This window comes from Haemorhous mexicanus, chromosome 1 (assembly GCF_027477595.1).
Source record: "Haemorhous mexicanus isolate bHaeMex1 chromosome 1, bHaeMex1.pri, whole genome shotgun sequence".
Taxonomy (NCBI): domain Eukaryota; kingdom Metazoa; phylum Chordata; class Aves; order Passeriformes; family Fringillidae; genus Haemorhous; species Haemorhous mexicanus.
Genome location: NC_082341.1, coordinates 41,920,212 through 41,947,539, shown reverse-complemented (window position 1 = coordinate 41,947,539; position 27,328 = coordinate 41,920,212). Strand labels below are relative to the sequence as shown.

Below are 27,328 nucleotides of genomic sequence, written 5' to 3'. Positions count from 1 at the left end.
TTTAGTGGCCGGGTGATGGTCGGTCACAGGTTGGACTCGATGATCTCAGAGGTCTTTTCCAACCTAACTGATTCTGTGTAACTGCAGGAAAGCAGCTCTTGCATTCCCCTCGGGACTGCAGAGCTCACGCCTGGTTCTTCGCCTACTTGGTGGGCTTTTTCCCGCAGAACAAAAGGCGACGTGAAGCGCGCGCAAGCGTTTGGCTCCATTGCTCCCATCCCCTCAGCAAAAGGGCAGGCATTCCTTCTGTCGGGGTTTTCCCGTATGGGGTTATCCCGTATTTTCTGTATCCGTGAGGAACCGCTGCAGGTGTAGCCGGACTGACGGGCGCAGTACTCTCAGCACTGGGAAAGGGTCGCTTCCCTCAGGCGCCCCTGAGGGACGGGGCCTGCGGGGCTCGCGCCCGGCGCCGGGGGCGGGGGGGGGGGCGGGGGGGCGGATGGGGGCGGGGGGGGCGGGGGTGCCCCGCCCTCCCCGAACGGCCGCTCAGCGGAGGAGCCGCCAGGGGGCGGGAGCGCAGGCGCGCGTCGGCCCCGCCCCCGGCGGGAATCCCCTGGGCCCGCCCCCTCCGGGGCCGTCGGCGGGGGCGATGGGGCCGAGCCCCGGAGGTCGCCGTCCGGCCTCGGCGGTAAGCGGGGCCGGGCGGGGGCCCTCGGCGCGCCTCTCCGCGAGGGGAGGGCATGAGCGAAGGCAGCGCGGCCCGCCGCCCACCTGTGCGGGGGGTCCGCTCGGACGGCGGCCGGAGGACGGTGCGAGGCCGAGCCCGGGCGGTGTGGGTGGGGGTCTGCTTTGAAGCCGGGCCGGGCCTCGTCGCTCGGTGACCGCCGGTGGGGTGGGGGCCGGCGGCTGCTCGTGCGCTGGCGCGCGTGGCGGTACGTGCGCACGGGCACGCGCGGCCCCGGGTTTCGGCTGAGCTCGGGTCGGTTCGGCCCGGCCCGGCATCGGCGGCTCCTTATCCCGCGTCTTGTTCCTGAGGGTGCGAGAGGCCCGAGAGCCGGATCGCGGTCAGCTCTGCCGCCCTCTGGGAAGACCTTGCCTTTAGCGGATCTTAAAGCGAATTCTAACAGGGATCTGTTTTCGGTGGTTTAAATTATTAGTGCTCGGACCACTGCAGCTGATTCCCTTCCAAGCAGTGAGCGAGTCACGTTCACCCGAGCTTATTTTCTGAGTGCTGTCATCTTGTTGCTTTTCACGCTGTTTTCTCCGTGCTGCCTCAAGTGTAGGTAAACACCTGAGACAGACAGCGGCGGGCTGACCGGGGGGTTGGCAGCGATGTGACACGTCGGGGTGCCAAAGGCTTCTGCGACATAATTCGTATTTCTTTATGTTTCACTGGGTTTGTCTTTGAGGTGGGGAGCAGGTGAAGCTCAGCCAAACCCAAGAGGTTTTGTTTTTCAGCTAAGCTGTGTACCAATTTCCAAGCAGTTAATAGAGAGTTTAAAGCAAGAAACAATGATGCTTTTGTCTGGTTATATAAAGCGTCACCGCGGATTAAGTGAGATTGTTGAGTTTTTTCCATCCTCTACCCAAATGCCTGAAGCTGAAATTACAGTGAGGGAAAACTGTTTTATGACCAGAGAGCTTGTTAATGTATTTAACCTAATTTATGATTAGGACTCTTGTTACAGACAGTGAAAATGACATGGATACTGTTTTGCCCACCTATCTGAAAATCAGAAGACAAAAATTACCAAATGTTTTGGTGATATTTTAGCTCAGTGTATTTTTTTTCCTCCCACTCTCTGCCTCTAGTCAAAATTTAGGTTCTTCATTAAGTATATTGGTATTGGTAATATGCACTTTTGAAACTTCAAGTGTTTTGCAAAGTAGGCATAAGAAGTGTCATTCTGTATTGGAACACAGATGATGTTTCTCTGATAGCTGTTCATCTCATGTTCTTTAAAACAGCATATGTAACAGGCATGTTATTTTGATAAATACAAAGCATATTAAAAAAAAATGCTTGAAAACATTGCCAAGAGGGAGCTTACCTGATAATCCCTAATAATTAGGTGTATATTTGCACTCTGACATGCCAAGTGGTTTGTCTGCTGTTGGCAAACTCTAGCCTACAGTTGCCTAGTGCATAAGTTGCTGGTAAGAATTGCTAATTCATTTTCATAAATGTCAGCAAACCTTTGATTAATAATCCCAGGCATTGCTTTATGACAGTGATTTTCCCTCTGATTTTATATTACCTTCCCATAAAGTAGTTGGCACTTGTGTTTTAAAGTATTAATATTTGTTTGGGTGTGGGACTTAGTAAAAGTTTACTTGTGTTAGTGCTTAAAGAAAGCTTCTATTTATTTGCTTTTTAAATTCTTAGGAGTTCTTTTTCCCTAAGTGGAGTACCTTTAAATGTTCATTCTCAAATCAAGATACTGTAATAACTCATAATATTGGCAAGACTCACTTTTAGTAGAGGAAACTGAAAGAATTCTTACAAAAAGCTTTCGGTTTTATGTGTGCTTGCTAAATTTTATATTACTATTGTGACTTTAAAAGTTATCACCCAAAACTTAGAAAGTGCACTGATAAGTAACAGGGGAAAATACCATGTCTATTTCTAAAAGGTTTTTTTTTTATTTTCTTTTTTTTTTTTTTTAAGTGAGTTAATGGATGGCTGAAATTTGGCTCAACCATTAAGTTGCTGAAATGTTTTGCTGCTTGGGAACCGTGAGAAGGTATGGCATGTTACTGACCTAATTTACCTTTAGCATATGTTTCAGTGTTTGCTTATGACTTGCATATTTGTAAAACTGGTTTGGTATTTTTGTTTCATGCTTATTTCTTTGACATGCTCATCTTTACAGCTTGGAGCTTTCAGCAGAGCATCCACAGTTTAAAATCCTCCAAAGCCATATGCCTGTCCTCAAGTGAGACATTAAAAAGGCTCTCAACAAAACAAGGGTTTTTAAATGGCTTAATTATGAGAAATATGAATATGATATCCAACATATTACTGCATTATTGAGTTATTAAAGCTTAGTGCTTCAAAATGTGTGAATACGTCTGTAACTATGAACTTAATTTAACTGAGCTTTTCAGTGCCAAAGCTATACGCCAAAAAGTTGAACTTTGGAGAGATGTGAAGAAAAAGGAAGTTGAAGGGAATTATTAAACCAAGAAACTAAATCAGTCTTGGAGTATGATTGCATAATGTGTTCTAGTAGAGATTGTGTTTCACGTCTTTCGTGAAGTAGAGACGCTGCCCTCAAAGTGGTTGTGACCTTGATTTCAATACGAAGCCTTTCTCTGCGCTTCAGACCTAAATGAAGCTCTTGGAACAATCTTTGCTCCTTGTGAGTGAAGCTGTAAACATCTTTCATGCATTTTCTCCCTCTAAATCCATTTTAATTCACTTACTTTGTCACTCCAGTTGAAAGATGCCTCAGAGTTCTGTCTTTCACCTTCAGTGAATGAATTCTTCCTTCTGTCACGCAGACTAATTTTGGCCTTTGAGCATTTCTCTTTTAAGCAAGTTCAAAATAGACTTTTGGCTGGAATCCTAAGCCTTCCTTCTAGCCTGACAGTGTTGTTTAGATACAAAACAAGGGAACTAAAGTTAGCCATACTTGGCCATTTTTCATCTAGAATAACAGATGAAACTTTATGATTAATAAACTCAGAAGTATGATTAATGGTTTCCAGCTATGTTGAACTTTCTTTCTGAACTATTGGAAACATCATGCAGTGTAGTTTGAGAGTGGATGTGGGAAATGGTGTACAAATAAGGTGAACAGAGAACTGAGCTACTCTTCCTCTAGCACCTTGGTCTAGGATGATGTGAATTTCTTGCATGTCAGTCATCTGCAATCAGAAGGGTAACTGGTTAGTTTACTGTTTTCCTTTGCTGGAAATATTTATTTTTCCTTTTACTGTTTTGTGTCCACTTGCTATCCAAAAAAAGAGAAAAATTAGTTTTTTTTTTTCTCAGCAAGACAATTATTTTGGTGCTTCCAGATCCAAACTGATAAAGCATATGACCAAGTGGACTTTTATGCAGAGTGCTTTGCTTCCTGTCTTGCCTAGTCTAGTAGAGATGTTTTTCCTGAATCACTGGCAACTGTGGCATGATTTTGTCATTAAGAGCTTTCACTCTCCCTAATAACATTATATTGCTGTGGTACTTCACCATCTCCTGCTATTTTGAGTAGGATCATGGGCTGTAGTGATGACTAGTTTTAGTATTAGAGTCTCTGAAATGCAGCCAACAAGGAGGTAGTAGTGTTTGCCAGTGATATATTTTAGCTTTTTTTTAATGTTACCTTTCATCTACATGCGTGAAAATTGTTCTTAAGTCATAGCAAATTTGGAATTCCATCAGCCTTCTTACATCATGAGGTTTTTGTCCCACTTTTCTATAATAACCTCTATTTTCAGCAAGCTGACTTTTAAGATTTGCTAATTAAATATTTGCCCACCTCTTAGGCAGAAAAAATTAAGTCTTCACTGCTTTCATGTTTCTAATTGAAGAGCTGGGAAGGTTGACAGAAAAAAAGGTAAAATAAGGGTCACTGCTCCTGCTTGACAACTCAAATATTATCACTTATCATTTTCCAAAATAAAACATTCTGCTTGTTGTCTGAGCACAAATATGGGGATTTTTAATTTTTTTTTTTTAATTAATGATAGCAGTTGGGAAAGTCTCATGTGTTTGTGTCCAAGATGATTATTTGGTCTAGGATGCTGGATAAATAAATCTCCATAAAACAGTCCTGCGAACTATTATTAATAAAGTTATTAGGTTTATGTGAGTTGGAAGCAGCTTTGTCTGTAATCTGCCATATATTTTCCTATTTGGGGTTGCAGTTTGAATGAACCTGTGAGAAGTGAAACTGCATTGACAGAGCAGAGTCTCTGCCCTTCTTATTGCAAACTAAAATGAATGTTGATCATCAGAATTGGCTTGATAGATTTGTTAGCTTGTGAAATCGGCTGAAGGAGAAACCTGTTGTTGTGTATCTCCCAGTTCACATTTTCTTGCTGCTTCTGTGTATACTCTCTTGCTTCTTAGTTTGCTAAACCTGAATATTACCTTTGAGCTATGGCAGGATATTTTGGTGATTTTTAATGCAGGACTTGATTTTTATTTCCGTTTCAGTCTTCTGTAACACAAGTGTGCCCGTTACAGAACTGTTGTTTAATTTCTACATAATTGCAGGCATTCTATAATTTGAACTCTCTGAACTTCCTAGAACTTCTTCAACTTAACTTTTCCTTCTGATCTTAGGTAAAACAATCTTTTTCTCCTACCATTAAATTTCTTTTAGTCCTGGTTTCTTGTAATTCAATGAAGTTGAAAGTGCAAAAAGTATTGTCTTTTTACTTGATGTTTTCTATAAAAGAGTATGTTCAGGAAAGTAGGGGTTTTTTTTAAAAAAAAAAACACATACCTGTGTAAGGTATGGAGCTCAGAAACTAATGCAACACTTTTTTTCACTGAGTTGTGATTATTATTCCTGGGTAAAATTTAATAGTCTTTTGGCACTGCTTGAAAAATACTGGGTTTGGCTTTTTAACTTGGAGGTTCAGAGATATGTAAAGGTTAGCTTTTTAGAGCAGTTTCAGCCATGTCTACAAAAAATATCCCTAAAGCTAGTATTTCCAGTTTGAACTACTTGACTGGGAATTTTTATTTGAGGCATATCTGAGAAAGTAGAAGTTTCTGTACTTATTTACATGTCTTATTCAACCATTAGCATCTACCATTCCTCAAACCCATGGGATTGGCACTGTCAAAACACCGCTTTGTTAATCCCAAGGGGAAAGATCCAGAGTTCAGACTCCTAATTTAAATCTCCAATTTTAAATTATTATACTTGCAACTGTAAATGTTTACTCCTTTCTATCACATTTTAGTGTAATTGTATCAGTTTGTCACTTGATTGGTAACATCATACATAAACATTTTACTGCTTTGTTAGGTTATGTCTGGACAAGGTATTGCTGCAATGCATTCTTCAGTCAAGAACTTTGTCAGGCGCTGATGCCATCAATGCTCTCAGACCTTTCTATTTTGCTGTACATCCAGATTTCTTTGGCCAGCATCCCAAAGAGAGGGTAAAAATACTTTAATATGCTTTCTTTGTAAATATTTCATGTATCGAGGATGGAAATTTTCTAGTTTTCCTGCTGTCAGAGAGAGAAAAGTAATTTTAGAATTATGGTTGGTACCAGAGAACAAAAAGATGCACTTCCTTAATTTTTAGCAGGGATAGGTCCCCTGAAAGTCCCTTATTTGTTAATCATATTTTCTAATTGTTATAAAGAAAATACTGAATCCTTCCAGGCGAATTTTTAAGATATTTTATCCCTTTGAAATGCTGTGCATTGTATTTGAATCAATTAATTTCTTTAAGCTGGAAAGCCAGTGGGTTTTGCAATGTACACAAACATACAAGTATGTTCACTATACAAATTTATTCATGCAAGGTAATTATAAATGCTGAGAATATGAACCATATTAGTACTTGTTAAAAGCAAGTTTTAGTAAAAGCAACTATTAGTGCTTGTTAAAAGCAAACATTTTGTGAAACCTTATTCTTCATGTAAGATTAAAAAGGATTAGATGAAAAATGGCCAAATTAATAATCTGTAATTTTTGTTTGTTTTTGTTTTAAAACAGGAAGTAAATGAAAACTCTCTGAAGAGGCTAAATGGCTACTTGGAGAACCTACAGAAACCAGGATTTCGTTCCTTTAAGCCAACTCAGCTTACTTTTTATGTAAGAGAAAGAGAACCAAACTCTTCTAATGTTCAGGAATCCTTCAGTACTTCAGGTGCTTTTATATTGTGTAGAATGTATCTTCCTGTATTTAAATTCCTTCAGACCATTGCTTAGCCTTGTGCAGTCATAACGATTTTTCAACTGGATAAAATCCTGTCAAACCGTGAAAATCTGTATTAGATCAGGCAGGTGGGACCATCCCAAGTAATTAAACATCTTAAGCTTTAAAAAGTCTTGAAAGAATGAGTCATTACAGCCCTGAGGTCACACTACAGTATAAGGAAGTAAAAAAGGTGGATGTAAATGCTCACATTTCTGCTTTTAATACCATTGCTATGTTTAACTGGAGCAACAGTTGGGATCTTGTCCTCATTGCACTTCATGTGCAGTACCCAATGTCAGGGCACTTGTAGAATCAGTAGGAACTTACTCTCTAAGCAGAAGCTGGATAATATCTGAAGTTTCAGTTTACTTCATTGTCTCTTATCTTTGAGACTACAAAAAATATTGCCAAATTTGAAATGTTGCAATTGATTAAACTTTACTCTACAATTTGTCTCCAGTACCAATATGCCTTACCTAGCAGAAGAGTTTTACATTCTATATCCTGACAGTCAAAACACTTGAGCAAATTGTGTGGCACCCTCATGCTAGAAAATAAAATCCTGCTGTTTTTCAAGAAAATGGTAGGGTTATGTCTGGTTTCCTTAACATAACATTTGAACTGGAACCTGCCTTCTGCTCTTGAGTCGAAAGCTTACTTTCTAATTAGGGAAATTGGGCCCAGTAGCTAAGTGATGGGACGTAGTTAAACTGCATGGGAACTTTGCAGTGAATATTGAAATAACAGTATCATCATAATTTGCAACGACCTGTGCCTTGTTTAGCTTCTTCTGTAAGAAGAAATAAATGGGAATGCATTTTAAATAATTTTAATTAAATAATACTTGTTTTTTACAGGGTTTCGAGCAGTCAGTTTTACGTTACATACTAGGGATCTCCTGAGCACAGTACTAGATATTCTCAACTCCTGCAGTCTATCTACAGAGCATGTTCAAAGTTTGAATGTGAGCTCTCAGCCCCACAAAGAAACAAAAAGCACAGTGAACAGACCTATCAAATGGGATAAGACTTATTATTCATTTACTGGATTCAAGGATCCTGAGGAGGAACTAGAGCAAGCCCAGAGAGTGGAAACAACTTTACTGTATGTAATGCTTTCATTGAACTGAAATTTTGAAACCTAAATTGGTCTTATTTTAATGCTGAGTTTTTTAAAGGTAGGCAATAAACATTCTGAACAATACAAACCATTATTGTCCAACATGTAATTTTGCCATGCTTGTTATAATTAGAGTTCAGATGAGCTCCTGGAATAATTACAGTGCCAGCAAAGCTGAAGCATTCTTGTCTCTTTGCCCAGCAGTCATGCTTGGTCAATCTAGTTTTGGTTGATCTAATTTTTCAGATTTGTAGAATGTTGGTAGCAATTCAAAAAGAGACAGGGGCTCCGCTTGCTCCAAATAGCTCCTTAGCTTTTACAGGACTTCTGTAACACAAACCTATATGGCTGTTAACTTCATGGTTCCTATTTCATTGTCACATTTTGTTGAGGGTGGAAGATAATACATGAAAACTAAGGTTAAAAGGTTTTAATACACATGTTAACGCTATAACTTAGTGTTGTGTTTCTCATTTGTTGTTCAGCAGAAAAATTTGAATCTTTAAGTCAATGTAGTTATACACGCTGAACTTGCATTAGATGTAGCATGTTTTGTAGTAAAGTTGGTGGTTTAAAAAAAATTGTACGTGTGTATTTTGGGACACATACACATTTTGGGGCCTTGAAAAACTTTTTGTAACAATGAGATTTAAGTGCCATTTGAAATGAATGCAGAACTATGCTGGAAGGATCTTCAGAGCAAAGTATGCCCCTTGTCCTGCATACCACCTCACAAATAAAACTACTCTAAAATACACAATTACAAAGCACTTAACTGAGATTTAACATGCTAGAGAATATTTTTACTGATTTTTACACATTTACAAGGAATGCCACAGACAGTTACGTATTAACAGTCTTGTTTTAATATATAGACAGCTGGCATCAGGCCTCCCTTTTTACTCGAGTTTGAATTTTTTTGCTTCAAATACAAATGAGAATGCAACTGATTGTTTGCAAAAGTTAGAATATGAAAATTAGTTTATACTATGAAAAAGGCTAAATCTCTTAAATAGTAACCTTTTTCTAGAAACAAAATTACCGACCGCAATTTTAGATGTGCTCAAAGAGTCATGTTTGTCTGGTTGTGATTATTGACAAAAAACCTGTAAAACTTTGACCTGTTTAGTCTATGTTCATGTCAGCTCCATAAAAGTTACTTAACTTAGCCCTTTAGTACCACCTCCCATATTTGATAGTCTACTATGATCACTTTGGGGTTTTTTGTTAGGTTTTGGTGTGTTTGGGATTGTTTTGGGTTTTTTAAAGGCACATATGTGGAAACTCCTTAAATTAAATCACAGAGTTGTGAAGATCTCCCCTGAAGTGACAGTGATCTGTTGTTTTATGCCTTTTACACATACATCCAAGTCTTACAGTTTTAACACTGTCAGTGATTTTGATTGTTAGATTTCTTAGGCCCCTCCAAAGATATTAAGTGCCAGGGTTTCCTTTGTAGATATCTTAAGGTGAAGCGTTTAGCAGTTTCGTCTTCTGTCCTCTATTTTTAAAAAATCCCTTTACCTGATAATTTGGCTTGAAACATATTATCAGTAAGAATTAAGTTACCTGTACTGCTTACATGATAAATCATACAGCAGCATGCTTCTACTGTTAAGTATTTTTCTTCTTCTTTCAGGTCCTGGCTAGATGATAATGAAGCAAGTGCAGTAAAAAAGCTGAAAAAGAGTTTGCCTCTTAGAAAAGAATTAGAACGTTTAAAAATTGAACTTTCTCATGAACTCCAGCTCTCAGATATCAGGTAATTAATTAGATCAGTTGAACTTGGATTAAGACAGTCAAAGCAAGAAAGTGTTGTCTAATACTATGCTATGAACTTTAAAAGCTTATTTCAGCAAAACAGCTATATTTCTTATATGAAGAACTGTTACTGCACTGAGTAAATTTCTAGAAGTGTTCTGCTGGGACAAAAGTTACAATCTGCTCTGAGAGACCTCCTATTTGTAAGTGAAAACATAGGTTGCAGTTGAGGCAAACACAGAAATAGAACTGGTGTGTATGTGTTAGTTTGGATGTTTTGCTGGTTAAAATTAGGTTTCCTAAAATCAAGCTACTATCTACAAAGGTAAGTAGACCAGCAGTAAAGTGCAACTTTGCACATGGTACATAATGACATCCTGTGAATGCTTAATAAAAATGTTCTTTCTTTTAGTGTTTAGTTTCTCACTCTCCGGGGGACAAGATTTGTTTGTTTGAAAGATCTGAGTACAGTTGGAGATCTTGAGTCTTCAGAATATTTCCAGAAAATAATTTGCAATCCTTTTTTAATTTTTGTGCATTTCAGTGAGAATGTTGTGAAGTGAGATATTCAGAGTGGGGAAAGTGTCAGTGAAGGTATTCACAAATGGAAGAATAAACTTTGGGGGATTATTTCAAGGGCTAGTCTGTTATGTTGTATTTTTTTTAACCAGGAAGAAGAGAGTTGGAGCTTCTAAAATCATGCTTTTGTACTTTCACCCTGCAAAAGACCCTAGTTTCTTTTAAGCTGAAGCCAGGTTTTTTGAACACGATTTCTAATGCTCTGTAACTGTGCTGTGGTGAGGGTTTTTAACATTCTGAAACAGTCTTCGGTATTAAACGCGTAGGTTTGATTTTATTTATGGCTTATATTCATTTTCTTAAATAGCTTGCACTTCTAAAACACATTAAAATTATTGTGTTCCATGAAAAGTTATTTATCTTCCATGAGTTAGATTGTTACAATTCAGAAAAGAATGTGAGTGTTGGAAATCTGACAAGCCAGTATCTTAATAGGACACTATGACCTGTGATTCTGGAGCCTTGTGCTAGTTCACAGAGATCTGAAAAATAGCTGGGTCACTGGCATTATTCTATGTATAAGTTTAGGACAGATGAAGAAATGGCCACCTTTTTCTACTCCCGTGTGGTGCTGCTGAAAGCGAAGTGATATTGCTAGGTAACAGTAAATAATTGTTTGAATTACTTGTATTTGATTAAATTGCCTCACAAGTGCTGTGGCATAGTGCCATTCTCTGCAACCCAAAGAGTGAGGTTTTGCCAGTTAGGTTTTCCTAAATGAAAATGTGTGGGTACTCAGCCAGCAGCTGAGTAACCACACAACCACTTGCTCATTCATACACCCCCAGTGGAATGGGAGGAAGAGAATAGGAAGAGCACAAGCAAGAAACTTTGTGGATTCAGGTAGAAGTTTAATACCTGAAATGAAGCAAAACCGTGAGTTCAAGCAAAGCAAAAGGAGAAATTAATTCTCTGTTCCCCGTTGATGGGCAGGTGTTTAGCCACTTCTGGGCAGTTGGGCCTCAGCATGTCTAATGCTTGCTTGAGGAGACAAACACCATAACCATAAGGGTCCCCCTTCCTTCTTTCCATCAGCATTTATTGTTGAACACGACAAATGGTCTGGAATATCGCTTTGGTTTTAGTAGGAGTCACCCAGCCTGGCCGTGTCCCCTCCCAGCATCTTGTCCACCTCAGCCTGCTTCCTGATGGTGGGGGGCAGAGTGGGAAGAAAAAGTAAAGACCTGGACACTGTGCCAGCACTGCACAATAGCCAAAATATTGGTGTGTTATGATTACTATTAATAAAATACAAAATACGAGTGTTATGAAGAAAATTTACTCCATTCCAGACTGACATAGTACAATAAAGGAATGGGAATTTTCCACTTTGAGACAGTTTTATATCAACTAAAAGTCTGTAAAAAGGTGTATTTTTCCAATACACTGGGACTTCACAATTTAGATGCTTTTTGAAATTTGCTTAGCAATCAGTCTCATCAGTCTGTGATTGAAAAAAAAGTCAAAACTCTGTGTATTAAAGCCAGCAAGGTAACACCTGGCTCTTGTATGGTTTAACAAAAATTACTCCACTGTAAAATATGAATAATATATAGCAACTTTCCATTGGAATTGTGGTAATGTTTTGGATTAGGAACCAAAAAAAAAAAAAAAAAAAAAAAAAAAAAAAAAAAAAAAAAAAAAAAAGGACAGAAGACAATGTCCTTACATACTGTATTTGCTCCTCTGGACAAACATTACACAGTGTCCAAACAAACTGCATGGTCCATGACCAAACCAAATACTGGGTTGTCTGGTGTTGTTCTTCTGCTGTTGTTCTTTTACTAACCTTTTTCTTTTTGGGAGAGAGATTTACAAGTTCTGTCTACCTTGTTTTATATTTATTTTACCTGGTCTTGGTTTTCTTTCTTTGTTTTTTGGGACTCACTTTAAGAAACACTGGAATTTTATTTAGGCTTTTTATCAGTTCAAATAGCATATGACATGGACAGCTTTTAGGTAGCCTTTGCTTTTATTACTGTTGGGGTGCTATTTTGCTTGTGTTACAAGGCTTTGAGTTGCATCTCAGCTTCTGTGACTTTTTTTTTTTTAATACTATTGCTTTCAATAGTATTAATTTTTTTTTTTTTAATACTATTGCTTTCAAATACATTTTTATTTAGGTGGCAGAGAAGCTGGGGCATTGCTCACCGCTGTAGCCAACTACACAGTCTGGGTCGCTTGGTCCAACAGCGACCTGAAATATTAGAGAATGTTAAAGGTATTTCTGTTGTTTGTTTCATATATCCTAATATAGTATTGATTCAGAAATGAGCATGGGTCTTCTGTGACAACAGAGCTCTAGTTCTTTTTAAAAATGATACTTTTGATACTGCAAAAACAAATTTGTCAGGCTTATTGAAAAGCTGATGAGAATTTACATTTAAAGCTACTGAGTATTTTTTACAGTGACCTTTCCTTAGAATTGATTGACTGCACTCAGCTTCTAGTTTACTTCTTAATAAATGCAAGTAGTGTCTGTTGAAGGTACTAGGCTTAATATTAGCAATGATAGTAAAAAATCTAAACTGAACCTCTTAAAGGATGGAGTTAGCAATAGATTGTTACCCATGGTATATTCAAGTCAAAAATCTCTAACCCTAGCGATGATTTATTAGAATACTTTAAAATGCTTCTTGCTTTCTTTTCTCATGAGTTCCATCAAATAGCTATATTAAAGTCATTATTTTCTCGGGAAAAACTAAAATATTCTGTAAACCTGACCTACCATTCTTCTCATACAGCTGTTTGACCTGTGGCAGTAGCTGTTTACTCTAATTGTAACTCCGCATTTTATGCCTGTCTGCAGATACTCAGTTTTGAGTGGCTTTCATTTGAGGGTTCACCTAATCCTTTGCCAAAAGACAGAGTGGGAAGGACAATGAGTAGTAGTTTTAAATTGTATCAGGTTTCAAATTAGTTTCTTTTCCTGAGCATGCTAAAGATAGAAAGCATTACAGAAGTCTGTCTTGTGAACTTGATGTAGTCTGCATTTTTGAAGATATTTAGTAATGCACTGGATAAATACCTATCAGTAACCATACAAGTACAGTTGATGTTGCCTTAGGGTACAAGGATGGATTAGGTGCCTTGAAGTCAGTGTTGCTCTTTGGGATTTCGGAACACTGATTTCTGAGAGCAAGAGCTTCTACTTAATCCTTGTCTTGTAGATTAATATATCACACTGAAGACTTATGGAAGCTTATTTTGATAAATAGTTGCCTGTGCTTTTACCCTAAAGAATTATTGAAGATCTTTATACTCAACTTAAAAAAACATACTCAGACTCAAAGCTGATTTATCCCCCTAAAAATCCACCTAGATTTAGCCCTTTATGTTGTCTCTGTTTTAAAAAAGAATGAAAACATAATGTGCAAGTGTTTCTTATAGTTTGCATGTTGCTGAGAGTTCAGAAGTAGAGTTGAATGCCCTTATTCATAATTATTTGCCCAACTTTTAATTTGCATATGCGTCAAGTACGTAGCGTGCGTTTCCTACTTTATACATGATTTATACAGATTCTTTGAATATCCTCTTTGATGAGATTTTCTCATATTTTAAAAGCAGTCATAAGAAAAAAGCCCAATTAAATAAAAATCTATCAAGTTCAAACAGAGAGAAGGCAAATGCTGGGTCAGGTTTGTATGACAAAAATCCCTAACCTGGACTTTTCAGGAACCTTTCAAAATTTTGAGAATAATAGAAGCACCTATTCACATGCATTTGTGCTGCAGAAATACATTTCTTTGACATGTTAGCAGCCTGGTAAAGTCTTCAGTAATTGTAGGAATGATTGCAGTAAGGCAAATTAGTAAAAAGCTTTGTTCAATCTCCAGGACGCACGGTGGTATTTACAGACCGCTCGGGTATGAGTGCAGCAGGTCACATAATGCTGGGGACCATGGATGTTCACCATCACTGGACCAAAGTAAGAAGATTTCAAATCATTGAAAATGCCCGTTGTTGTGACATCCTTTTTTAAACTATAAACAAAAATTATTAATAGGTGCAGATAACCAATGAGTGTTTTGAAGCAAACACTTAGCTAATGCATTTAGCATAACGGTGTACACTGCATTTGAAATTTAATCCTGTGTGTGCTGTTATTAACAACAGTCTTTGCTAGATCTCTGCTTTCATTAGTAAGTCAGTACTACTTCTGATTAAAGAAAACTAATTTGTTATGCACTGTTCCAGCCTGTGCAGTGAGTCCTGGCACAATACTTTGTGATCCATAAAGAGCTCATTCCCATGAAGAGCTAATGGATTTTATTCTGATCTTTTGTAAATATGAGATTTAAAGGGAGTTGTGAAGTGATTATTTCAGTCAATGACTCTAACCAACCCTGTCACTCCATTTTGTTCTTTTAGGCAGCTAATGTGGATGTTGCAGAATTTTATCTTTGGTGACTATGGCAATTCTGCTGCTGCTTGTGTAAAGTTCAGAGCTGATAAGCTTTCTGACATCTAAATGATAGCATTGTATGCAAAGGACCAAAAACTAAATATGTTGCAATATAAACATGTCACTTGAGGAATTTTTCTTTAATCTTGGTTACTGAAACCTTACTGATAATTCTATCAAAAATATTTCTTCATAAAGGGGATTATTGGTGGAATTTCACAGTTGGGAATTTCACCCTGCTAGAATATCAGAATATTCTATTTCTGTATTCCAGTCAGTGAATAATATGAAAAGTTAACACTTGATCTTCTTTTTTTGATTGTGCTTTGAATTTTTCCCTTTATGTGTTTCACTGAGGGGGTGAAACAAACCATGGCTTGTTAGTGTGAACAATTTACTAAGAACTTAAACTGAGAAACCAGAATTTAATAGAAAACTTTCTGAGATTTGAGAGTGTTGATAGTCATTGCAATAAAAGTGTTCTGATTATACTAAAATAAACACTGACTTCTTGAAGAGATAAATGCTTCATCTCTCTAACCTTTGCTGCAGGTTTTTCCAAAGGTATCATAAAGCCACACAAAATGTCATGCAGACGGAGCAATGTGTGTAGTTAGTTGTAGTGATGGTATTGGGAAGACAAAAGAGTGGTATATATTTGAACCTGAAATCAGAGGCTTTTTATTTCGAAATGCAGTGAAGATTATGTGAAATGTTACATGAAAGTCAGTGAAAATCTTGATGAGGTTGGTGAGTTGGTTTCTAGAGAGCATATTTGTCCCATTCTACTTCATTTTAGAAAGCAGTCCTAAGCGCTGTTACTTTTTGTTACTAATTACTAGAAGAAGGAAGCAGTAGAATACTGTCCAAGTCAGTCTCTAGAATACTTGGTCAGAGCTACAATATTTAAAGGATTTTTGCTGGTTTTCCCTATTACAAATGCAAAACTGAACCAAATTGTATTGTGCCAAAAGCTGTTCTGACTCTACTATCAGAACTATCTAGTGTCTATTCTACTGTTCTCCTGAGTTTCTAAAGAGATAGTTCTGAAGTCACTTGACTTGTTGCAGCAGCAGCTTTTTCTTTTTTGTATGAAAAGCTACTTTAAAATAATATCAACAGGGTAGATGGTAAGTAGTGACTACTATATGAGGAACAGCTCAACCACTATAACTGTGGTGATAAATGTTTTATATAGGCATCGGATTATATATATTTTTTGTTGTCTGAGACTATTAATTTTTGAATATATAGATACTCATCCATGTTTTTATGTCCTTTTGGTACCTTTATGTTATAAATACAGAAAGTACTTAAAAGCTTGTTCGATTATATCTTGTCCCAAAACATTTATACTTGATATTTCTCACCTATGGTATTCTTTGATTGTAATTTTTTCCCCTCTGGTTCCATGTTTGTGTTGTTAAGTGTCTCTTTTATGGTTTCTTGTTATTTTTTTAATTTATTAGAATTAACTTTTAATCTCTGTAACATAGAAAATGTTCATTCATGTGTATGCACAGATTTTTGAGAGACTGCCAAATTATTATAAGCTTCAAAAAAGGCTGCTGCTTTTGGAAGATCGGATAAGCCAACTTCTGGGAGGCATCCAAGTAATATACGTTGAAGAACTGCAACCTCTGTTGACTCTAGAAGAGTACTTCGAGACTCTGAACTCTTTCTATAATAAACTACGTGACAGCAGATTACCTTTTCATCCTCGCAGTCTGCGAGGCTTGCAAATGATTCTGGAAAGGTAGGTGTTGGCAGGGAAGGTTGATTTCTTTTAGAGCTTTTACTCTTTTCCTTTTTTTTGTTACACTGCCTATTGCTCTCACTAAGAAGAAAAATGAAATAATCTAGGATTTTCACTATGTCAAAGTCTTTTTGTTTCTAAAGGTTTTAAGTGCATTTTTATGGGTTAAGAAGGAATCAGATTGAAGAAAATCCTGCTTAGTTTCATTCAAGTTGGACTCAGTTCTTTCTGGTTTAGAGTGTTAAATCAAAAGTTTTGTGCTGTCATGATGGCGTTTATATTTTTTGAGTATTATTGTCAGCTCCTTTTGAAATGTAATTTTAAAAAAGCATAACCTACTATATTTCTCCATTCTCATGAACCAAACTTGATAACTTTTTACCAATTATTCTGATTGTAATTAATTTATATTCTTTTATCTCTAGATTTTTTTCTGAAAGTAATTTATATAAATAGTTGCATTAAAAAATTATACATTGTTCTTTACTTCCATTGTGTTTCATTAGTGACAGATATGCACCAAGCTTACATGAACTTGGACACTTTATGATCCCAACAATCTGTGATCCAGCAGCTCTTCAATGGTTTATTTTTGCCAAAGCACAGGAAGCAAGAGAGAATTTGAAAAGAAAGGAGGAGTAAGTGTTCATGTGACTTGATACACTTAGCTCTTTAACATCTTTGCATGTCCTGTTTTTTTATTTGGAGAAGGAGGATAATTTTTAAAAATGTATTCATACCCTTTTGCTGAAAAAAACCCTTTTGTTTCTAAAATAGAACTTTACCCATCAGCTTTACTAAGTTAAGAATTACAGCATTAGTGAATGCAAACAGTTATTAGAAAATACCCTCTTTCACCTTGTAGAGACAATTGTACATCATTCAGAAGTAAAATATCTTTGCTTACAAGACAAAATTGCATAATTCTTTTTACAATTATGTCCCTAAAGAAAAGGTGGAAAACACCTTCTTAATGAATAAGAAAAGGAACAATTTTTATTAATGTTAATTAAAATGTGACAAAAAAAGCAGTGAAATCTAAACTCAAAATAACTGAGACCAACTAGAGAATTATTATTTCTAGTTGTTGATCAGGCAGCTGAGAAAAATATTAATTAGTACCTAACAAGGCAAAGAAAAAAAAATTGGGGAAGAATGATGAGAGAAACACCTTGTGGGTACTCTCTCACAGATGACGAGAGTGATTATGGTAGGGAGTCAGAGCACTATACTTAATATTAGGGCCATGGTCTGTAATATCCATCGGAACTGTGAGTTTGTTTCTTGACTGTACCCTGTATGTGTCCTTGAGGATGAAGTAGAGATACTGGCGTTTTTAAATAAAGTACTGTTACAGGTTAGTGGGTGGTACTTGTCCTTTCAGAGTTCGTTACTGCAAGTCTTTTTTTTCTGCTTTGGAAAGTTTTTAATGAGTTGTTGAACTATCACACTGTCATCGGTATACATGATGTATAGATCCAGATATGTTCTTGTGAAGTTATTTTAGGCATGAGTCTTGCTGAAGGCTCTATGGTTTTAGCTCTGTTGAGACCTCATTACTTGTAAAGATATGTTTGGCAGGTGGACTTCAGTAAATATGATTTGTTGGAATTTTTCCACGACCCTAGTCCAGCTTGGAAGCTAAATTTTTGTCATGTATATTGTAACTACTGAATAGTTCTCTATGTAACTGTCCACATGTGACAGCTGGGAAAGTACTGTCGATAGATTTTGGGAGGGCTGTTGTAGCAAATATATGCATTTGCATCTGGGTAACTCACTCTCCAAAAAACCTCGCACTGCCGCACTTCATAAAGACACCAATCCAGGAAAACTGTGCCCTCAGAGTAAAAGCAGCTGTGTTGTAAGATTGTAAGAGCCAAGATGCATATCTTGTGTGCTGGATGATCCTGGTTTGTATGAAATAGTAAACAACTATACTGGGTCACAATATCTATCCCCATCATCCATTAGCTTATGGAGAGGCTTTATGCATGGGGCAAAAAATGTGGTGGGTCTTTTACTCCATACTCCTTCCCAGTTTGTTTCTGACTGCACTTGAGATAATGTTTCCAGCTTCAAGTACTATCTCATGTTAATAGCAATCAGTAGACTTTTTATTTTCCCCCATCTTAATTATCTTATTATTTTTTGAGCCAATTTGCATTTTGTGGCTCCAAATATCCAATAGCAGCAAACTGCATATTTGAATCACATATGGCATGTGTATATGAAAGAGGGTGGAGGTGTTCTGTGATTTATATACCCACAGGCTGATGATATCAATTGTTGTTGTTTTGTTCTTGTGTGATAGGAAATACAAAACAGTCATTCTGTATCACCTCTGCTTTTGTTTTGTAGCTGTGTCACATTTCCTCTTACTTGTCTTTTATCGAAGCTGGAAACTCCTTTTCCACTTAATGCTTCCTTGGACTTACTCATGTCCTTCTGATTTTCCTTAGCCTCGTGTGGTGGTTAAAAAGGCCCTATGATAAAGGAAAATACTTTGAGATGTACTGGCTGTACTTTGCACATGGACTTGAATGTTTTGCATGCAGTGAACAGCCTTGTGTGGCTGTAATTCTGACCTGAATGCACAAGGAGATCCAAACGCTGCTGCTCTACAAAGTTCCAGTATCTGTGTGGTTAATATCAGTCTTCTAGTAATGCAGGATTCTCCTTCCCATGCTTCTTTAAAGTATCAGGTTTGTGTGGTGATAAAGTTGCAAGCCTCCCTGTGGAAGTGACAGAAAACAAACCTGCAGTTCTCCAGCTAACTGGATTTCCTTCAAGGGAGCCTAGGATTTCACAGAAGTGGAAAGCTTGGTGCTTAGGTTATTTGGGAATGCACTCAGGAGGCTGGGGTGGAAGTGGTCCATAGAGAGGACAGGCTTGCTCTGAGTTAACTCACTGGCTCAGCTCATGGCTGACTGCCAGAGTGAGCTGGGCTCAGGTGAGTAGTGGCGAGGCCCTACAGTAGCATTTTAGTTTGAGGCAAATGGTCTCAGTAGCTGTGTCTGTGCTTAGCTTGGGCTGATTCACATCCCATTGGTGCTGCTGCTCTGTAGCTCCTCCCCTGTCTAGCAGAGGGTCTGTGCTGTAGGGCAGCAGTGGAGCTGCGTCTGCAGCCAGGCTGGCTTGGAGGTGCAGCTGTGTTCGTGTGGCATAGTGCCCTGGCTAGTGGGGCTGGCTGAACCTGAACTTGTGTCTTCATCAGTTGATCAGTCACAGCTCCAGTGCCTTAATTAAATCTACACATTAACTTTCTTTCTGAATAGTTTGAGTTTGCATGTGGTGTCTTGTTTCTCTGGAGTGAAGGAAAAAGTCATCTGCAAGCTTTGGATTCAAAATTCGTAGAATCATTTAGGTTGGAAAAGACTTTTAAGATCATTGGGTCCAAACACATCAACAAAGTTTTGCAATTGGAAAGTTACTAACACACTTAATATGCATGAGTTTATTGTACCTATCAGTTGTTGATTTTGATGACATATAGAGTACTGGTTTAATTAAGACAGAGTAATTATGAACACGATTTTATGCTTAAAACCTAAGCTTTCAATGTTATTTAAGTATTTTCATTCCTTACATTAAAAATGGAGCCTCACAGGATTTTTATTTTTGTTTATCCCAGTTACTTAGTGAGCAAAAAGATGTCAGAGCATGGGCTTTGAAATGTGAGTCCATGGGCATGTGGTGCCCATAGTCACGGAAGAATGTTCACTCTGACTTGTGATATTGTCACGTGTGACAAAAATCTCAGCTCCACCATACCTGTCTGTGAATTGACACCTTTTTTTACATGCATTTAATCTACTTATTTCAGTATTTCTTGTCTTAATATATGTTCAATATATATTGAAATGGTTATTTTAAGGCAGGGGTTTTAAGAGATGAAGTTGTAAGTTTGTCACTGTGTGTTATCTCCATTTGCTAGGATGATGATTACAGAGAGGGAGCTAATCAACACTTCCACGGAAAGATTTTCTTTGGATCGGCTGTATAAAGAGCCCAGTGTTTCCAGTGCACAGATGATAGATTGTTGTAAGCGGCTGCTGGAGGAATCCTTACCCTACCTACAAGGCATGCACCTTTGCATTTCGCATTTCTACTCTGTGCTGCAGGATGGAGACCTCTGTATACCTTGGAACTGGAAAAACTGAGGGATGTATCTGATAATCAGATGAATTGTTTTATTTTCTGTAAGAGGTTATAAATATGAATGTTTTTAAGAGTAAATTATTTAAATCTGTATTTTGATATCAGTATTCAGCTCACAAATTTTCTTCCAACTGCTGCTGAGGAAGGATTGCAGTTCTAGACAATTTGCACAATGCGCAGTATTGGTAGTCCTGGGAAAGACATCTGTACGTTATCCATACTACTGTAGGAGTCCCAGTGTATGGTTACAGTTGTGAAACCACGTTTTTGTAGTGAATTCTGAAAATAAATTAAATTTCAAGTCTGCAAAAATGTGCATGTGTATTTTTAATATACATGAATATCACCAGATAAATCATCTTAAATAAAGAGTGTACTACTCCAGCCAGGCATTACATGCCATCTTAAGGGGTTCATTGAATGCAGAAGTACAGAAGTTATCTGCTGGCATTTCATATTGCCACCTATCACTGAATTAGAAAAAAAAAACAAGGGAAAAAACATTGGAATAGTTATCCTTTGCAGAAGACAGCAGTACATTGACTTGGAGTCTACAGCAGAATTTCACGTGCTGGTCCAGCATTGTTGCCTTAGAATTCCAAAATGTGCCAGTTATACTGTCTGTGGTTACCTTAAAGCAGATGTCATTCTCTTTTTGTTTTCCGGCATTTGCTCCATAAATACCAACAATCCTCTTTACTTACACTATAACAGATTGCAAATCCCATACACAACACTTGAACCCTGAGTAGTTTAATGTGACATCTAAGGGAAGGAAGCACTGATTTGTGTGGGATTGTCTAGAAGAGTAAGTCCTTCTCAGTAAGAACAAGGAGTTTGCAGTATGGCAAGTGCGTGGATCCTTACTGGTACTTTATATTCCTTGAAAAAAAATGAAATAAAGTGTGAATGCATGTCAACACTTTTTCATTGTAATACATGCCAAGATGCATTTTGGTATTTGAATTACTACTTAGCAAAATATCATTTGAGAAAGGCCAACTGGTTAACATTTCTGGGTTTGAATTTACCATAACTGGCAAAAAGAAAAGGAATTGTCAAATGCTTACTTGCGTTGTATTTTTATTTGTACTGAGCTGGGAAATTGGTGTGGTTCTCTGTTTTCTCCTGTTAGAAGGCTCAGTATCGAGTTGTTTATTAAGATGTCAAACTTAAAGCAAAAACCCCCACTGTGATCTCAAAAATGTCTGTTCTAAAACATCAGGACAGAAGTGGTACTTCCTCAAGGCCGTCAATCCAGGGGATTTACTGGCAAGACCTGGAGAGGTTTTGAAGATCAATTGACAGTTTCTTCCAAGTAGTTAACTTCCATGGCCCATGCCCTCCCTCAGTCCATCTAGCACTGCTGCTACTCTGTCCCACCTGTGCTAAGCAAGTGAGCCAGTCCCATCAGCTGTAGCCCAGCAATATTCCCTCATTCAGCTCTTGGAAAGTAGGGTGTCTTTGGGAATAAAAAGACTATACTAGGGGGGTTTTTCCTGCTTGAGTTGAATGACTCCTTATAGAGCTTGAGGGATGAAGCAGCTGTCCAGTTTGGCTGTAGAGGAGATGATAAAAGGTCTAAGGGAAGGTGAGTGGATGCAAACAAGAGCCTGAGGCCATCCTGTGAGGACTGACACTAATGTCACTGAAAGCACTGACTGCACCTTGTCTTTGCAGCACAGAATGGACTACTGGAACTGGCTGGAGGAGAAGACATAGAGGGCCTTTATGAAATACAGCATGGGATGTTTCCACAAGTAATGGGGACCCTGACATGGAATGGGGGTTGGAGAAGGCAAGGCTTGACAAGGGGGAATAGGACTGAGCTTAAGTGTAGAAACAGTGAAGCAGTTGCTGTAAAACGTTTCTAATCTGGGATTCATCTGAAGATTCTTACCATTCTCTCTAAGGGAAAATAGCCAAAATCCTGTGGCAGAATGTGTCAGCCCTCAAAGGGCAGCATGGCAGTTTACTTTGCTGATGGTTCCTCCAGGCTAGAGTCTTGGGTCTAATAAACCAGAGTTCCAGTCCTGGAACCAGCAGGGTGGTTGTCTCACATGCCATGGGGGTGTGCCTTCCCTCTTTTAGGTTTTTTTTCCCCTGAGGTCTGAAGGAGATCCATTATGAAATCTCCAAAACTGCTCAGAAGATTAGCAATATAAAAATGAAGGGTGAGTATAGGTCAGTAATTCAGCAGTGTAAGGTCTGGGTGTAACTGGTGTTTTGTAGTGCACTTTCTGTTGGTTTTGCTGCTGAATGATTAAGTTGCCTTTACAAACATATGGGCCTCTTTACATTCTTTAACATACTTAGAAAAACAGTGGGGAAAAAAGGTGCATGTTGTAGGTATTTATTTGGTCATGTTTGATTTATTTTGAAGACTGTCACCAAAGTAACAGAATTATCCATTTAGATAAATGTATATGGGTTAAATCTGTCAGAATTACATTTTGATTGCTAACATTTTATGTAAGGCATTGGGAAAAAAGGAGTTGGAACTCTGAAAATCTTTTGTCACTATGGCAGCATGGAAACAGATGATGAATTGAAACTCTTGTGTTTTTAAATAGTGCAGAACACCTCAAATTCTGTTCAACAGACAGTGCTGTCACAACTCTGTGGAAATATATTTGAATGAGTGCTGACATCTACTGTATTTTTATTTTTATCCAGTACAACATTCCTGCTTGCTCTGTGACCAATAACTGAAAACGTTTGGTATGAAGTTTCAAGAAGCATCCTCTTTAAAAACAAATCCTAATATTAAATTAGGTGGAGTTGATGTCTTGCTGTTTTAATCATTATTGTTTGGCTCAGATTTGAGCTTTTCTACTGTTCAGAAATTTGCAGCATACATTTGAAAGGTAAGTAAGAAACCCTACCACTGATCAAAGAATTGAAATGTGTGTTGGTTATCCATCATGAGTCAATAAACTGTGATGCCCAGATCGTGTCATTTGGCCTCTCAGAGTGGTTTAGTATTTTAGTGCAGCTGCCAGAAGGAAATCTAATGCTAAAATAAAAGAGATGGGGGCTTGAAACAAAATTTATCACCTTAACAAGTTATTTTGATGCTGTTTAATGCTGTGACCTTGAATTGCAGGCACTGGCAAACATTTTCCATTTTGTCAGGTGTTGGTGTAACATTTTACAGTATCAGTTCTTTGTGAATTCCAGTTTTACAGAACTCCTGCCTGTGTTTTAACAGCTGTGTATGAAAATTGCATGAAATTGCATGCAATAGTGCCCATTTTGTCATTGTTCTTATGGGTATTAACAGCTGGGGCACAGTCTCCAGCACTAGTAGGCTTGTATTCATGTTTTGTAAGACATACAAAAGGTTGATAATGAATCTGGAGAAAGACTTAAAAAGGGAAAGTCTTCCAGAAGATTTGAGCTGATGTATCAAAGCATATCCAAAATTCATCAAAACTCTTCATGGAAAAATGTAAATCTCATCTGGTTTGTGTACATGACTGCTTGAAAAACCTTTCTGAGGAAACTGAAATTTTAACACTTAGTAATTTCCAGTTGTCTTTCTGAAAATACTTGTCTGAAAAGTGTTATCTCCATGACTCCTTGGACATATTCGTGTATGGTATGTGTGTAGTACATGCATACAAAGATGAGACTTTCCTAGTGTTTCTTTAAAAGCTTAACATCGTGCAAATTTGTAATAGAGAAGGGCAGGAAGTTTTGTTTGGTATTTTTTTATAGAAAGGTAGCCTAACTGAGGAAGAGAAAACAGCTGTAAATACAGTAAAAATGTTAATTTTAAAATTTGAGAGAGCAGTGATCCTTTTCAGATACATACAAATACTACAGTAATTTGACTTAAAATGCAAGATTAAAAGCTGGGATCTCAATTCTGTGCATGGGAAAGATGTCTAGATACCTCCCTGGAAAGCCCTGTTAAAACTACAGTATATAGTGATGTAATGGGAAAATAATCTTCTTTTGCAGTTTGTCCTTTTCAGCTACATATTCCTTACACAATTGCTTAAATGCTGAATAATTTAGTACTTCATTTTTGCTAAATACTCCGATGAGGTGCTGTGTCTAAGTAGCCAGACTGATTGATTATGAGCTCAGCAATCTCTTTAAGACAAAAAAACTTTAGAGGATATTTTATTTAGTAGAGCTGAAATTCAATATTTTCTTGCCAGCTTTTAAATTCTGAATGTGTCTTTTCTGTGATCTTCCATTTCCATAGCTTTTGGCTATTGTGTGGCTCCATATTTTAGTGACTTTAAATGATTTTTAACCCTTTTACTTTTCCTGATGTATTTACCAAAAGAGGTTTAAATGTCTATGCTGTGAACTGTGCTAACTGCAGACTCCCCCAACGTGCCTGAAATTGGGCTGCTTACTCTCTTTGTGAAGTTTTCTTGGATTTTAACAGGGAATAAGATTTCAGAAAAGTGAGAGCGGCCCAAGTTTGTGCCAAATGTAACGGCTGCAATGGCCACGTGAATGGTTCTCAACACCAAGATTAAATAAAAAGAACGGGGTTAATTTTCTTCTTATTTAGTACCAACATCCCTACCTAGCTATTCAGGACAACACAAGGCAATGCACTGTAGATTAAGATACCAGTCACTTTTAATTTCTTTTTGATTGTTTCTCTTTCATTGTCTCCTTTGTCATTTGATTTTTTATGTTGCAGGGACATAGTTGAGCAGTCAGCTAATGCCTGTGGTAGCTGTGTGCACCCTCTCTCTGTAATGGGATATTCTGGGACCATTTAATAAAAGCAGCAATCGGATGGGAACCTGATGTCCTCCCTCAAGACTGCTCTGTGATCTGGCGGCCACAGTTCAAGATCAAGGCCTTTCCTTGATAGTGCTTTGCCAGCCCACACGTTATTTTACCCACTGGTTTGTCATGCTCCTGGGAACTTCTCATTCAGAGCTGGTTTTATTTTTTTAATGGGATGTTTCAGGTTCATTGAGTCAGTGGGTTGTATTTGTAGACTGAGTTTTTTGAATCCTGCTTATGTTATCATCCAAAGGCATGGGTGACTTCCATTTTCAGCTTGCGTTGATTTCAGACAGTCCTTTGAGACAGAGCTGCAACTTTCATGCAGTACTGGAAAAAAGAAAAGAATAAATGCACAGATTTTGTGAAAAAGTTTTTTTTCCTCCCCTTAATATCCTGTTTTGAAAGGAAAAGCCTGCTTTGTTCTGTAATTTTACTGTCCTAACATGAAGGAGAAGATAGATTGGTAGATTCTTCATTGGTACTTTCTTATTGCGCTTCAATTTCACACAATTCAAAGCACCATGAAGTACTGAACAAGGAGCACTAGGTGTACTTTAGTTTGATCTCTCTCACCAATTGGCAGCTAGGGCACTGCTGTGCATAGACTGTGTGATTTGGGGCTCACCCTGCTAGCAGGGGCCAGTGAAGGTGATGTCTCAGAGAAGCTGAGTTACCACAGGTGAGCCGATGTTGTCTTCATCAGGAGGGCCTGTGCAGCCTCAGGGGAGGACATCTGATCACAGTAACCTTCCAGGTGGAGTGACCTGAGGAGCCCTGCTTGTCCAAAAAAAAGGATAAATATATAAGTAAAATAAAGATAAGAATAAAAATAATGACAGAAACAAAAGGGAGGAATGGCCTTTCTTAAATTACAACCTGAGTTTGTAGCAGTGCTGACAGAATTAACAGCTTATGATGTTTTGAGACAATTCTCTGATTCAATTTTGCATAATTCAAATAAGAGAAGATTCCTGGAGGGTGATGTTGCTGTCTTCAAAATATACAATCCTTCCAGCCAGGTGATATTTAAGCACAGGGCCATTAGTGTATTGCATGATCAGATGCACATTCCTCTCTGTTTAATCTTTGAGCTTGTAAGACCTTTCTCTAAAAGGTCACTAAGTGTTAATCTAGATGTGACTAACCAGTTCACAAAGGTTTTGTTAGAGGGAAGCTTGTCTTGGTCAGTATTTGTGTGATGGCTGGAATAGCTCAGTGTCTTGCACTCTGTATTACCACAAACAAAATCAAATCAAATTAATGAATAAGAATTTAAAAGCCCATATGGCTGCAAAGTTTTCTTCACTCCTCAGGTCTTTGTTGCCCTGGCATGACAGACTTAGGGGAGAAAATAAGCTGTGCTGTAAGTTGAGGGACATATGTGCATCCTGGTTTTAGCCAGAAATCTGTGCTTCATTTTGAGATGGGGAAAAGTGAGTGGGACAAAGGCCCTGCAGGTTCAAACCCCTCATGGCCAAAGTCAGGAGGTCAAAAAAAAAATTACATACACTGTATGGTTCTTTTCCTCTTTATTGGGTATAAAAACCATGACTGTAATCTTCTGGCGGGAGCCACAGTTCATCTACAATTTATGCTCTGGCCTGAAAATGAGGAAAAAGAACAACCAAGTTTAGGATTGCTTCAGCTTGGCATCTATGACTTTTTACCCATCTCCTTCCTAATGCAGCTGAGATTTCTAATTATAATTTAGTAGCGTATCCCTAACTGGGTAGCAGGGGAAAGCCACAGAGACCTTACTGCATTTGCAGGTATCTTCAGAAGTCTTCAAGGAGTCCTAAAGGACCTTCTCAACTCATGGGTCTCTCTTAGAAGCCTTGACATTTAATCAAGCCTTTATTTGAAAAATCTCTTGAAGATACACTCTCAAATACCAAAATGAAAACATATTCTCTCATCCAAGTAAAGCTGTGTAAGTCTGTCTAGAGAGCA

General features: G+C 38.0%; 1 protein-coding gene across 3 annotated transcripts; it reads left to right on the top strand.

Annotated features, from left to right (window-relative positions):
• Nucleotides 1-517: 517 nt before the first annotated feature.
• Nucleotides 518-21,677, top strand: TCAIM (T cell activation inhibitor, mitochondrial). 3 transcript variants are annotated; one of them, XM_059846960.1, is made up of 11 exons: nucleotides 518-628; nucleotides 2,609-2,684; nucleotides 5,928-6,063; nucleotides 6,629-6,782; nucleotides 7,691-7,937; nucleotides 9,592-9,714; nucleotides 12,416-12,513; nucleotides 14,129-14,220; nucleotides 16,221-16,453; nucleotides 16,960-17,091; nucleotides 20,391-21,677. In XM_059846960.1, exons 2-11 carry the CDS (start codon nucleotides 2,656-2,658, stop codon nucleotides 20,614-20,616), a joined length of 1,470 nt encoding a protein of 489 aa, XP_059702943.1. In that variant the 5' UTR covers nucleotides 518-628; nucleotides 2,609-2,655; the 3' UTR covers nucleotides 20,617-21,677. The 3 variants fall into 3 exon arrangements, with proteins under 3 accessions (XP_059702943.1, XP_059702952.1, XP_059702961.1); XM_059846969.1 differs by having other exon boundaries at nucleotides 612-749; XM_059846978.1 differs by lacking the exon at nucleotides 518-628 and adding an exon at nucleotides 1,072-1,223.
• Nucleotides 21,678-27,328: the final 5,651 nt, after the last annotated feature.